Source organism: Electrona antarctica (genome assembly GCF_951216825.1).
Source record: "Electrona antarctica genome assembly, chromosome: 2".
Classification (NCBI taxonomy): Eukaryota; Metazoa; Chordata; class Actinopteri; order Myctophiformes; family Myctophidae; genus Electrona; species Electrona antarctica.
The window spans coordinates 8,762,213-8,777,522 of record NC_136807.1 but is presented as its reverse complement, the minus strand read 5'-3'; the positions used below and the strand labels follow the sequence as shown (position 1 = coordinate 8,777,522).

At 45.0% G+C, this 15,310-nt stretch overlaps 1 protein-coding gene across 2 annotated transcripts in view; it reads right to left on the bottom strand.

Moving 5' to 3' along the window:
* LOC306936275 (guanine nucleotide-binding protein G(I)/G(S)/G(T) subunit beta-1-like) overlaps positions 1-15,042 on the bottom strand; it is a 35,954-nt gene extending 20,912 nt beyond the window's left edge. Inside the window, exons 1-5 of one of the 2 annotated variants that reach the window (XM_079519763.1) lie at positions 14,907-15,042; positions 12,600-12,709; positions 7,469-7,507; positions 5,939-6,045; positions 1,371-1,434 (exon numbers count right to left, since the gene is read on the bottom strand). In XM_079519763.1, the coding sequence (XP_079375889.1) occupies positions 1,371-1,434; positions 5,939-6,045; positions 7,469-7,507; positions 12,600-12,656 (267 nt within the window). In that variant the 5' untranslated portion in view covers positions 12,657-12,709; positions 14,907-15,042. Of the gene's footprint in view, positions 1-1,370; positions 1,435-5,938; positions 6,046-7,468; positions 7,508-12,599; positions 12,710-14,004; positions 14,129-14,906 lie in introns of those variants that run through there. The other variant, XM_079519764.1, reaches the window with a different exon arrangement.
* Between the last annotated feature and the right edge of the window lie 268 nt (positions 15,043-15,310).

Here is a 15,310-nt window from a genome sequence, read left to right as displayed (position 1 = left end):
CCAAGCCTACCAAACCCACCAAACCTACCAAGCCCACCAAGCCCACCAAGCCCACCAAGCCCACCAAACCCACCAAGCCCACCAAACCCACCAAACCCACCAAGCCCACCAAACCTACCAAGCCCACCAAGCCCACCAAACCCACCAAGCCCACCAAGCCCACCAAACCCACCAAGCCCACCAAACCTACCAAGCCCACCAAGCCCACCAAACCCACCAAACCCACCAAGCCCACCAAACCCACCAAGCCCACCAAACCCACCAAACCCACCAAGCCCACCAAACCCACCAAGCCCACCAAACCCACCAAGCCCACCAAACCCACCAAACCCACCAAGCCCACCAAGCCCACCAAGCCCACCAAACCCACCAAGCCCACCAAACCCACCAAGCCCACCAAACCTACCAAGCCCACCAAACCCACCAAGCCCACCAAACCCACCAAGCCCACCAAGCCCACCAAGCCCACCAAGCCCACCAAGCCCACCAAGCCCACCAAGCCCACCAAGCCCACCAAGCCCACCAAGCCCACCAAGCCCACCAAGCCCACCAAACCCACCAAACCCACCAAGCCCACCAAGCCCACCAAGCCCACCAAACCCACCAAGCCCACCAAACCCACCAAGCCCACCAAACCCACCAAGCCCACCAAACCTACCAAGCCCACCAAGCCCACCAAGCCCACCAAACCTACCAAGCCCACCAAGCCCACCAAACCCACCAAACCCACCAAGCCCACAAAACCCACCAAGCCCACCAAACCCACCAAACCCACCAAGCCCACCAAACCCACCAAGCCCACCAAACCCACCAAGCCCACCAAACCCACCAAGCCCACCAAACCCACCAAGCCCACCAAACCCACCAAGCCCACCAAACCCACCAAGCCCACCAAGCCACTACCATTGTTTGGCACATGATGCCTTAACCCATTTTGACCTGAGATCAGATTCTAAAAATGTCTTCTACATCCCGACAGTTTTCTGAAAAAGCTATGTTTCTATGTCAGTGGTTCTTCGATTCTTCAAAAATAGCAGACCAGATCTACTATTTTTCAATAGCTAAAGCATAACATAATGCTTACACCAAAAGGGGTTCCTCCAAAATGGGTTTTAACCCATTTAGGACTCTACAGATTCTACAAAATGTCTTCAAAATCATCAGTTTTCTGAAAAACCTATGTACCTACAGTATATCAGTGGTTTTCAAACTATTTCATGTCAATGACCCCAACAATTATCTAATAATCTGAAAATATGTTATTCCATGCCCCCCCAGAAGCAAAGATAAGAGCCACATTTTCACGATTTAAAAAAAATGGCACATCTACAAGTACAACTACTACCTTTAAGAATGATGGCCGTTCCTACCTTGTTTGTGGTGTAGGTGTCCCAAATAATGAGTTTGCCATCCTGGGAGGCACTAACCATAAGCCTGAATGAGACAAAAAACAACAACAACAACAACGATTAAAGTTTTCCTTCAAACAGCCGCCAATCCCACCATCAGTCCAAAATGACGCACAAGCACAACCCGGTATCCTCAAGAGCTGCCACGTCAATGTTCCCCAGGCATCTACCTGCTCACACATAGGTTTATGATATGCATTTACTGAGGTGCACAGGTGCATTTCTTTACTTAACTCGCCCTGTCTACTGTAATAAGACAGAATATACTATTAAAAGGAGTGTTGCTTATTATTAAATATCTTAGTGTTAGTTGGACTGATTAACCACTGAAGTGCCATTTCAAAAATAGCCAATCTACAAGTTCACAAGGCGTTGTGTTGTAGATTTTAGAAATACATTGAAAATGTTTTGCCCAAATGCCCAAAATAGGGGCGCCAGGTCCAAAGTGCAGCACCACCAAAACACCCGAGTAGACCACCTCGGTAGTGGTGGACCACCAAAACACCCGAGTAGACCACCTCGGTAGTGGTGGACCACCAAAACACCCGAGTAGACCACCTCGGTAGTGGTGGACCACCAAAACACCCGAGTAGACCACCTCGGTAGTGGTGGGCCACCAAAACACCCGAGTAGACCACCTCGGTAGTGGTGGACCACCAAAACACCCGAGTAGACCACCTCGGTAGTGGTGGGCCAGTAAACACCCGAGTAGACCACCTCGGTAGTGGTGGGCCACCAAAACACCCGAGTAGACCACCTCGGTAGTGGTGGGCCACCAAAACACCCGAGTAGACCACCTCGGTAGTGGTGGGCCACCAAAACACCCGAGTAGACCACCTCGGTAGTGGTGGACCACCAAAACACCCGAGTAGACCACCTCGGTAGTGGTGGACCACCAAAACACCCGAGTAGACCACCTCGGTAGTGGTGGGCCACCAAAACACCCGAGTAGACCACCTCGGTAGTGGTGGACCACCAAAACACCCGAGTAGACCACCTCGGTAGTGGTGGACCACCAAAACACCCGAGTAGACCACCTCGGTAGTGGTGGACCACCAAAACACCCGAGTAGACCACCTCGGTAGTGGTGGACCACCAAAACACCCGAGTAGACCACCTCGGTAGTGGTGGGCCACCAAAACACCCGAGTAGACCACCTCGGTAGTGGTGGACCACCAAAACACCCGAGTAGACCACCTCGGTAGTGGTGGACCACCAAAACACCCGAGTAGACCACCTCGGTAGTGGTGGGCCACCAAAACACCCGAGTAGACCACCTCGGTAGTGGTGGACCACCAAAACACCCGAGTAGACCACCTCGGTAGTGGTGGGCCACCAAAACCCCCGAGTAGACCACCTCGGTAGTGGTGGGCCAGTGCCCACAGACAGTACCCACTAGTATAGAGGGTATGCGTGTGACATCATCATCAAACCCGGAAGTTATGCAGGAATGCCTACTGAGTGGCAAAAACCTACTTTCTGGCCTTGACAGCCCATGCATCCAAAAAGAGTCTGATTGCATTAAACAACGTTAAACTATGTTAAACTCACTTTGCATGTTGCTTTGCCACTCGATTTGCCACTCGATGTGCCATTCACTTTAAGCATGCGCATACCCTCTATTGAGTCCAGTGTAAATTTAACTGGAAGAAATGTCGTGACGACAGCGAGGACAGCTTTTGGTACAGATGCAGGCTTCAGTTGCACCATGTTATTGTTGCCTTTTATAGAGAGCTCCCAGGTGCCCCGTCAGTCAGTGTGGCTGCCGTCGGTTGCTACCTGGGCGAATCAAAACGGGAGTAACCACAGCGACGGACGGGTCCCCCAACGGTGGCTCCCATCGCTCATCTCATCATTTTGTGATGAGAGAGCAAATGCAGCACAGTATTACATCATCAGCTCCCCAGACCTGATGTGCAAACAAAAGCCGTTGTGCAGGAGCTCAGTCCGAAGTTAAAGGCTCTGGAAATGCTCGACAGGCCAAGGATGGTGAGAGGAGCAGTCTGGTGAGCACCAGTAGTCCTACTCCTAAGAGGACAACTGTCACTCATTGCGTTTAGAAAAAGACCATTTGTTACCATGTGGCATATGAGTAAAAAAAATCTACTGATTTAGTGATTTTGCTGCAACGGGCCTGACCTTTGTCCTAAATTCAAGCCCTATCAGTTGACCCCGGGAAAAAAAAGGGATTTGTTTGCCAAAGTTTTCCCTTGAACCACTGTCACGCTCCACTCTTTTTCTGCCCGAGTAAGATGCTTAGCGGAGATTGCAACGCATTATCTGACTTTCCAAACACACTCCAATAACGTTGAAGAAGAATTAATTAGCTCTCACCTTGCTAGATTAGCACAGCGATGGGGGCTACATTTACTGATTGGAAATGTTTCATTTAAAATATTTCTTTTGTTTATCTTAGAACCGCTGAATATAGTCTTTGACACTTTCAAAGTTACTAAAAGACTTGCGAACAAAGATTTTAAGGGAGTAAAAACAAACATTATCTGCCAATATGAAGTATGTTAGCAGCTTTAAACGCTAATAAGGTCAGTTTTAGTCTTTAGCTTTGAGCTAAGCTATAGCGTCTACACAGGAAAACCCTAGCCTTTTAGTTAAAAAGAAAAAGAAAAAGGTGAACTGTTGATGCATGTTAAAGTCCATCGAGTACAGTAGGTGGTAGTTAATGGTATCAGCATTGGTCAGAGACGGCTATGTGATGGCTATCTTTTGCCAGTAGGATAGGTTTAATCTCTGTCTCTGCAAATTCAAGTGGAGTCACTGACTAGGGTACTAAAAATAGTAGCGACGACATAGGGGGCCGATAGATCACTGTTCTTTCTGCCCTGCATTCTGAGTGGCTGGCTGCACCACGGCAGGTGGATCAATACAGACCTAAAGATGAACTCTAGCATCTCTCATCATAATCTCACATTTGGCAAAAATAGACATGTTGTGAGCTTGTAGATCAGCTTCTTTTGGCAAAGGCGTTTGGTGTAGGTCTGTTAGCCTGGCTAATAAGCCAGACCGAATCAGCCGTTGGCAAAAAAGTAATTGCCTGCCGGCGGATTACGGTCTGGAGAGGCTCAATTGTACGCCCATTTCCTACACCAGAGAACTGGTGTGGCCAATCGGGACACGGTATGCAATATGGGCGGGCTTTGGTACAGTGACGTTCAATGCTTGAGACCTTTGACTGACAGTAGCTCTGACCAATTGCGTCAAAGAGAAAATGTTTGAACCCGCCCCCCGGGAAACAAGATCCATACACAGCATCTCCAGACTCAAATACCACACGACAGTGTGATTTGAGTCTGGCTTATTAGCCAGGCTATAGGTCTGTAGGAGGAAACAAAAAAACCTCACACCTGTGTGAACTGAGCGGTGCAACTATACTTGTATTGGCATAGTTACTGTACTGTACTATAGTCTGTACTGTACCGTACGGTGTTCTGTACTGTGTACTGTTCTCTCTGTACAGTTCTGTACAGTACGATTTTAATAGCTATATAGTGCACAGTGTGAAGCTCAACAGTGCCACTTGAAGGTAGGTCACCCAGCGATATTGCAGCTGTTGATACTTGATACTCCAAACAGACATGCATAGGGACACACGCAGCCAGTCATTAGAGAGGTGTGCGCCGCTCAAAAACATATGGAAGTCAACTTAGGTCAAGTATAGAGGGTCAAGTAGTGTGTAGAGGGTATGCGCATGCATAAAGTGAGTGGCAAATCGAGTGGCAAAGTGAGTTTAACATTTAACCAATTTAGACCTGAGGACGAATCTAAAAAATGATCCTATGTCAGTGGTGCTCACCCTTTTTCACATCAAGGACCCCCAGAATTATCTGTATTTGGCCGCGGACCCCCATTTGAAAATATGTAGTTCCAGGGCCCCCGCCCAGAAGCAAAGATTTGAGTTAAAAATGTTCACTCTGAAAGGATATATAAACAAAGATTTGCGCCACATTCTCATGATTTTCCAAAAATAGCAGATCTACAAGCTTATAGCGCGGCACTCGGTGCCGCACTATGAGCTTGTAGATCTGCTATTTTTCAACAGCTAAAGCATAACATAATGCTTAAAACACCAAAAGGGCTTCCCGCCCAGAATGTCGTTGAATGCAATCAGATAGGACTTTTCTGTTTGGATGTAGGGGCTGTCAAGGCCAGGAAGTTTTTTTTTTGCCACTCAGTAGGCGTTCCCGCATAACTTCCGGGTATGACGATAATGTCCCGCGCATACCCTCTATCGAGGGTTTACATGGTTATGGTCCCTTCAGAGACACAGAAATCACAAACACTACAAGGGGGGGGGAGAAATTAAGTTATCTAGGTCTAAGCAAGCATTGGTGAGCTCAGTGGTAAAGGTGAGGCTTGGAAAATGAGAGAGACTCTGCCGCACACTGAGGTGTCAAAGCAGTTTGCCAGGGGACTGGTTTGTGCCAACATGTTCTCTGTGGACAGCAGCACACTACACTACAGCACACACACTACAGCAGCACACCTGCTACATTGTGCCTGAATGAAATTACTTTGAGTCAGTGTTCCAGTGCATGGCATAGATTTTAGCCAGATGCCCCTTCAGTATCCGTCTGGTCTTCATCTGAATTCGGCCGACAGGTTCGACACCAGATGCGACCTGGAAGGATACATGGAGAGACAGACAAAATTACTTTGAGGCAACAATTAAGTCATAGACCTAGGGCTCCATTTTCGTCACCGCTAAACCCCTTATCCCTAAACTTCTTTGCCTTTCTTTTACTATTTTGCGAAACATTTTTGAATAGCTATTCAAAATGTTTTTCAAAATAATAAAAAAAAGCCAAAGAAGTTTAGGGATAAGGGGTTTAGTGGTAACGAAAATGGAGCACCTAGTGTATAGTCAGACCTCATACCTGGTGTATAGTCAGACCTCATACCTGGTGTATAGTCAGACCTCATACCTGGTGTATAGTCAGACCTCATACCTGGTGTATAGTCAGACCTCATACCTGGTGTATAGTCAGACCTCATACCTGGTGTATAGTCAGACCTCATACCTGGTGTATAGTCAGACCTCATACCTGGTGTATAGTCAGACCTCATACCTGGTGTAGTCAGAGACCTAGTGTATAGTCAGACCTCATACCTGGTGTATAGTCAGACCTCATACCTAGTGTATAGTCAGACCTCATACCTGGTGTATAGTCAGACCTCATACCTAGTGTATAGTCAGACCTCATACCTAGTGTAGTCAGAGACCTCCTGTCCCAGTGGCCTCGACATAATGTGGCTACGTTACAGTATGTCAAGTCAAGTAGTTTTTCAGTGTAAGGCGCGATTCATACTTTTAGAGCCGAATAAATTAATACATTTCTGACGAGCCGAAATCATTTCGGCTCCTACAACAGTAAAATAGGAGTATGAATCGGCCCTTAAAAGTCACCCACATGCAGAAACAAACATTTGTATTTTTTTTATCCTTGCTAAAAAAGCATTTTTTTAAATCTTTTATGTAATTTGTATCTTTTTTTTTCTTTTTCATTTTTAATCCTAACCCCTCTCCTTAATACCTAATCATAACTTCAACCTCAGTCTTTCTCTAATTGTAACCTTGCCTCTAAAATATTTCATAGCCATGAGAATGACCCATAGGAGACCACACAGGGGATTTTTGGTCCCCACTTGGACAGACAGACAGAGTATCGTAAAGCTATGCTTGGAGGCTACAGCATCTTTTGATAATTATAATACAACACTGAATCTCTAATTTATACAGTAAAAACTTGAATTTAGATGATGGTAAAATGGTATTGTGACCTGTTCGTACTGTCAAAATGTATTTAATAGGCCCGGGCCGTGGCTCAGCGGTCCAGGCACCTTGGCTGGTAATCCAGTCTGGCAGTGTGCCGCGGGTTCGACTCCTGATCCCGACGGCCCTCACTGCATGTCACCCCCCCCCCCCCCCCCCCCACCTCCCGTCAGCCTACTGTCTATCCCTTCATTAAAATAAAGGCCACAAAAAAACATTTAAAAATGATATAAATTATAACATTTTATTAAATACGGTTCCGGCATCTTACCCCAGCGAGGGTCGCATCATTCATGGATTTCCTGGCATCCTGAAAACACAGTGACACAAACACATCATAATCTGTGTGAAAACCACCTCAGCACAGGCGTCATCATAGCTAGGCAATTATTACAAGATCGCCTAGTCACAATTATTTGGGATGGTCGCAAATATTTAGCATAATCGTTTTCTATGTTCAAAACATGTCAGTGTCGTACATTTTCAAAAATAATGGAATGGCAGATGATTGCACACGCATTGTGATGCAACATGTCATATCTGCCCTGGGCAATTTTTGTTTCCAAACCTAAAAAAGGCATACAGAAATATGAATTTTACTCCATTGTTCAATGCCAAAAACACAATTTAATTAATTAATTAACCCATTTTGGGTGGGAACCCCTTTTGGTGTTTTAAACATTATGTTATAATTTAGCTATTGAAAAATAGCAGATCTACAAGCTCATAGCGCGCCACCGAGCGGCGCGCTACGAGCTTGTAGGTCTGCTATTTTTGAAAAATCGTGAAAATATTTATTTCAGAAAACTGGACGATTTAGAAGATTTATTTTAAATTTCGAGGTCAGGCCTAAATGGGTTAACAATAGTTTTTTTATGACAATGAATCCTCAAGTAAAATGTCAGTTTGGACCTGGCTGGCACCGTGGAACATCTAGCATGTACTGTCAGTTTGGACCTGGCTGGCACCGTGGAACATCTAGCATGTACTGTCAGTTTGGACCTGGCTGGCACCGTGGAACATCTAGCATGTACTGTCAGTTTGGACCTGGCTGGCACCGTGGAACATCTAGCATGTACTGTCAGTTTGGACCTGGCTGGCACCGTGGAACATCTAGCATGTACTGTCAGTTTGGACCTGGCTGGCACCGTGGAACATCTAGCATGTACTGTCAGTTTGGACCTGGCTGGCACCGTGGAACATCTAGCATGTACTGGGTTCCTAAATGTCAGTTTGGACCTGGCTGGCACCGTGGAACATCTAGCATGTACTGGCTTCCTCGTCCCATCGGAGTCAGCCTAGTTCCACATCCAGCAGGGAACGCATTTTAACCCATTTTAAACCTACCATCGATTCTACAAATGCCTTCTAAATCCTGACAGTTCTCTGAAAAACCCTATGTTTCTATGTCAGTGGTTCTCAAAATATTTCATGTCAAGGACCTCTGCCACTGACCCCCATCTGAAAATATCTAATAGCAACGATTTGAGTAAAAAATGTTCGCTCTGAAAGAATATATATTCCAAATTTGCGCCACATGTTCACGATTTTTCAAAAATAGCAGACCTACAAGCTCGTAGCGCGGCACTATGAGCTTGTAGATCTGCTATTTTTCAATAGCTAAAGTGGGACATAATGCTAAAAACACCAAAAGGGGTTCCCGTTCTGAATGGGTTAATCACCGATGACAATTATCAGGCCTGTGCCACCGACGCCAGGACGTCACTTTTTTTTCCGGACCTCAAAACGAATTCTTAATTGCGATAAAACAATTAAAACTTGACATTGACAGGTGTAATTATGAGTTCACAAGTCCCTTATACATGTACTGTACACAGTGGTATTCATCCGTTTATAATTGAGAGTAACCAAATGGACTTTTTGTACACTTGTTTACTGTGCACCTTCAGATGTGGATATTAGCAACCAATCGACATCAGATCAAGAGGTCACTAAGTGGCCTGTGATGGTGACCCTAAAAGCTGTGAACATTACAATGCCAAGTCAATTTAGCAGTGCTGTCTAACATTTGAAAAAAAGGCCTCCTGGACAATGCAAAAAGGGTAGCATTTCTTCTGCATTTCGGCCTCGTGCGAATGTGTTTCACAGCAATTAGACGCTGCGTTCATGATGTGTGGCACGATGTTCAAAACAAGCCACTCCTGCAAACTTTAGATGCCAATAGGAGTTTTGTCCCCTCAGCCATCGCGGCATTAAACAAACTGCCCCGCGCATAGGATGGTTCTGTACACAGTGGGGACCTCATGTTTTTGTTTGTCTTGGTGTTATGTTTTTCTGTACTATGTGTTGGTTTTGTTGTTGGTGTTGAACAGACCTGTGAAGATGAATTATTATTAATCTTAGTCAATCAGGATGGAATACGAGAAATCGGACAGTTCCGTGTTGATCATACGACTATGGAGATGTGATCTTTGCACGTGTTTTTCTGGAGGGTCTGAAATAATGTGGATCTCATTCTCGGGATTCACATGGGAAAGGTGTGGCTCTGATGGAGATCTCAGACTGCACGTGGCCTCCATCAGTAAATGTCTATGACATAAAACACCAATTCTGTGCAAAAGGATGCTATGCACACCAATCCTTGTAGTGGTGCTGGTCCACAGCAGAATAATCAGAAATGTATAGTGTTTGAAAGACAAAAAAAAAGAGTGTGTGTGCGGCCACCTTTTTGTCTTTCAAAGACTACTATACCTTTTAGATACAACACCAATTAACATGAACACTCTGCTAGCTTCAGTTATCACCCACCAAGACACAGGAGCTGGTCTGACCTGACGCAAAGCCTCATCTAACAGCTTCAGTTATCACCCACCAAGACACAGGAGCTGGTCTGACCTGACGCAAAGCCTCATCTCCCAGCTTCAGTTATCACCCACCAAGACACAGGAGCTTGTCTGACCTGACGCAAAGCCTCATCTAACAGCTTCAGTTATCACCCACCAAGACACAGGAGCTGGTCTGACCTGACGCAAAGCCTCATCTCCCAGCTTCAGTTATCACCCACCAAGACACAGGAGCTGGTCTGACCTGATGCAAAGCCTCATCTCCCAGCTTCAGTTATCACCCACCAAGACACAGGAGCTGGTCTGACCTGACGCAAAGCCTCATCTCCCAGCTTCAGTTATCACCCACCAAGACACAGGAGCTGGTCTGACCTGACGCAAAGCCTCATCTCCCAGCTTCAGTTATCACCCACCAACACACAGGAGCTTGTCTGACCTGATGCAAAGCCTCATCTCCCAGCTTCAGTTATCACCCACCAAGACACAGGAGCTGGTCTGACCTGACGCAAAGCCTCCTCTCCCAGCTTCAGTTATCACCCACCAAGACACAGGAGCTGGTCTGACCTGACGCAAAGCCTCATCTCCCAGCTTCAGTTATCACCCACCAAGACACAGGAGCTGGTCTGACCTGACGCAAAGCCTCATCTCCCAGCTTCAGTTATCACCCACCAAGACACAGGAGCTGGTCTGACCTGACGCAAAGCCTCATCTCCCAGCTTCAGTTATCACCCACCAAGACACAGGAGCTGGTCTGACCTGACGCAAAGCCTCATCTCCCAGCTTCAGTTATCACCCACCAAGACACAGGAGCTGGTCTGACCTGACGCAAAGCCTCATCTCCCAGCTTCAGTTATCACCCACCAAGACACAGGAGCTGGTCTGACCTGACGCAAAGCCTCATCTCCCAGCTTCAGTTATCACCCACCAAGACACAGGAGCTGGTCTGACCTGACGCAAAGCCTCATCTCCCAGCTTCAGTTATCACCCACCAAGACACAGGAGCTTGTCTGACCTGACGCAAAGCCTCATCTCCCAGCTTCAGTTATCACCCACCAAGACACAGGAGCTTGTCTGACCTGACGCAAAGCCTCATCTCCCAGCTTCAGTTATCACCCACCAAGACACAGGAGCTGGTCTGACCTGACGCAAAGCCTCATCTCCCAGCTTCAGTTATCACCCACCAAGACACAGGAGCTGGTCTGACCTGACGCAAAGCCTCATCTCCCAAGCACTTACTATAGGCTGGAGCTGTGAACACTGCTGCTTCGCTGCTTCCTTTGCTTATAGTGATATATTGTATCCGTTTACCCCAGAAATGCCTTGTCTGCGCCCGTGGCAGTGTGTACTATCTAAACGGGTTTTAAGATATTTGAGGCTGTAATATTTACTTTTCAAATCATTCGGCATAAAAATAAATGCTGATCTGAATGAAATCTAAGCGAATTCAACACAGCTGAGGCAATAAATGAGTGATGCTCCGTGACATATGTAACAAGAGGTAGTGATAACTTTCTCACAGCATAGCCAAGCTGTTGATCGGCAGGTTAGTACTAACTTTCTCACAGCATAGCCAAGCTGTTGATCAGCAGGTTAGTACTAACGTCCTCACAGACAGTGCATAGCAGTGGTTCCCACACTTTTTTGCCTGTGATCCAAAAGAGAACTGCCTCCACAAGAGCCAAACTAGTGAAAATAGCAGATCTACAAGCTCACAACGCGCCGCTTCGCGCCACGTTGTGAGCTTGTAGATCGACTATTTTAACCGCTTCTTAAACATTTGTTTTTCGATTCATGAATTCATGCTTTTTTTTTTGGGAATGTTTTTTTTGTCAATGTTTTGAAATATTAAAAAGCTAAATGTCAGAAACCAAAAATATAAATGGACCCACATAGAAATGTGTCCACGACCCACAAATGGGTCCCGGGCCTAGTGCTTGGGAACCAGAGGGGTATACAGTATAGTCAGGATATTGATCAGCAGGTTAGTAACGTAGTAGACAACATGGAAGGATTTAGGGGGAAAGTAGGGGCCGCATTATTCCATTAGATATAAGGATTTATTCATATGTATAAATAAAATAAATGAAAAAAGTAAATACCTGTATCACCTAGCAACATATCTTTATTGCCATGTCTTTTCCTGGCAAACATGAAGATACAGTAGACTAGCCAATCAGGGTTTAAGCTACAATTTTGTTTCTCCTTCTACCCCTACCTCCTCCAATCAGTGTCATTAGATATTCAACTGGATATTTCACTGGTCAATGAACAATAGTTTGTGTTATCATAGGGGGTTAGGCCACACGTTAACACTATTATTCACTATGGCATTTGGTAACGCTACATACAAAAACATTAATATGAATATATATAAATTATACCTAGTAATTCATAGTTTTACTTGTAATGCAAAAACAATTTGCTTAATTTGTGGGCATCATGCGTAGATGTTGTTACTGCTCTTGAATCCTTTAATAACTAAATCAATTTATGCAAGCTTAGAACTCAACTGTACTTAAATACATATTTACTACTTAGTCGTGCCATGTGCATTTATAAGGGTAAAAGCAAGCATGAACAAAACAAAAGATGACTTACTTTGATCTGGGTCTTGAGTGTCTCGGCCTCTTTTTTTAGCGCGTCGAGTTCACTCATTTTCCTTTGCTAATGGTGTGCCTCGCTCCGCCGCCTTGACTCTTTACTGATCTGGGGGAGAGAAGGAGAGAAGGAGGATGAGCTCAACATATACTGACCTCACACACGACTTATCTCAAATCTATCGGCAATGTGTAGTACACAGGCAAGTGGCCTACGAACCCAGGTAAAACATCATTCAAAACACTGCTGTTAGGCCTAGAGTCCGAAATCTCAGATATTAAGTATAAAACACTCACTTTAATGTTAATGAACTAACTCTAACGTAATATAGCAAGCGTTCCAAATTGCAGGACTGTAGCCCCGCAATCGTGCTCTGTAAAGCCAAGACTTTCTAAAAAGCTCAAGAACTCCTTGCTAGCCTGAAATTTCTATCCGGCATGCGTACTCCATTTGGATATCAGCATTCAAACAATCACATTTCTTCATCGCAAAACTTCAAGTCATCATTTCTTTAATGATGTTTTGGCGATAGCATGGGCAGGCATTGACAGCAATATCATTTACATGGTTAGAATTCTCATACCGATTCTCAATACATTGTTCATTGAACAGGTTAATATAATGTTTCAAAATATTGTCAGCTGACAGCATGAGCCTTTAGCGTACCCAGATTTGAGAACATTGAGTGGTACCGTGAATACGAGGCTAGCCTACTGTGCAGACAGACAGACAAGTCAGAACTAATCATTGGTTTAAAAATATTACCAGCACAGAACACTTGGGTGTTCACTTCAGATCTTATTCTTACATTTTATTTTAATTAAAGTATTTGAGTACTCGATTAGGTGTGCAACTAATCAATGTATTTGATTATAAAACAAAAACATGTATACATTTTAAATTTAAAAAAGCTATTTTGTATGGACAACATTTGAAATTAGCTTTTTTACTTATTTTTTTATTAAAAATAAATATAGCCTGAGCATAGTCACCATACATAGCCACGGTACAACTAATCAACTAATGCATTGTGAGTTTGTACATCAGCTATTTTCTGTATTTTGGTGCAATACTGTTGTACAATGACGTGTAAAATAGGGATTAAGTAGTTAATCATATCAACCGATTTAGATGATTGGAATTTCTTTCATGTCCATTCGCATATAAATCTAACAAATTGAATATGTAAATTAGTTAAAATTCCCATGCTACAGCATGGATTAACAACAAGCATTGTCTCGTCTTATAGGGCCATCATTTTGAAGAAGCTGTACATATTATTTCTCTCTCCCTTCCCAAACCGGCAGCAAACTGCTAAGACAAATATCTCTCCACGACTGAGCCATTCCTTGACAGTCGTGCAAGTTGCAAAAAAACAAACACACAAGCCTCGCATGAAACATACTGTCGAAGAGGTCGACTAGGGCTTCGTTGTGCGAGCGGAACCCACACGTAGTTCGACCAGCGGTTTTGTTGTTGTCCAAAAGGCGCTCAAGTGAAAGTTCTCAGCTCTCAGTCTGGCCCTTTGGTCACACAGGCCTCTAAATTCTCCTCCACCAATGTCATCCCTGTAATCCTGGGACACAGTTGATTCAGCTCCTCCAAGACAAATCCGGTTAAGACAAAACCTGCTGATGATCCTGAAAGCAGTGGCCACCCAGCTGACCCCAATCCTCTGGTCAACGTGCTTAGCCCAGACACTTTCACTCTCCAAAAGGCGACAAAATGGAAAACAAAATACTAAAAAGTGTAGCTTGGGGGGGAAATGTGTGGCAACACCATGAGAGCGGGTCTCTTCCTGGCTTGGAAGAATGTCCGTTGTTGTTAAGGACGGCCCGATGGTAAACAAACCGCCTGCGAACACGACATCAATCCAACCGGATGCCGAACATGCCATCAATCTATTAGATGCCGAACACTGGCATCAATCCACTATTCCAAGTCCATCTAAGTAGTGGTACAAATGAGGACTGCATCACAAGCAAGTCAATATTACAATATGCATGTACATTACTACTGTCCATCCTCAGGCCTTTCTGGTTTTATCAACATAATAGAAGTCAATTGTTTTTAAATGACTGATGATTTAAATCCATTAGTTGTTTCTACTACAAATGGACTAAATCATGGTCCTTTCTATCGTCTGATTCAACTACAAAGAACCCCTCTATCGTCTCATTTCAACTCCAAAGAACCCCACAAATTGACTAAGTGCTCGACTGCTCGAACAACAACCATCTTAAATACAGACCCTCCCTGTCAAACGCACAGTTACCGTCATGTGTACAAACATCTAGCCCTTACCTCCCCTCTTCCTCCTAAATGTTCGATAAGGGTATCCTGTCCTGTGGCCTGGGGAGTGTCCACACACAAACTACTGGGTATCCTGTCCTGTTCCCTGGGGAGTGTCCACACCTACTGAACCGAGACCTTGTCCTTGAAGCATCTGATGGTCTCAGCAGCTATCTGCCACCCGATTGGCCAGCGGAGTTAAATGGGTCTGCATCTAAGCTACGCGACTTAAACCTCTAATCTTGTTGATAAAAATGTCCCGTGGTAATATTGCAGGCTAATTCTCCATCTTCACAGTAATGAGCCCCGTCACAGCCACTTTAAAAGGACCACGGTGGCCTTTGAAACAAAAGCTATGCTGGCAGGTAGACAGCTTCCTGAACGTTAATGGAAACACAACAGGGGGGAAAATAATGCAT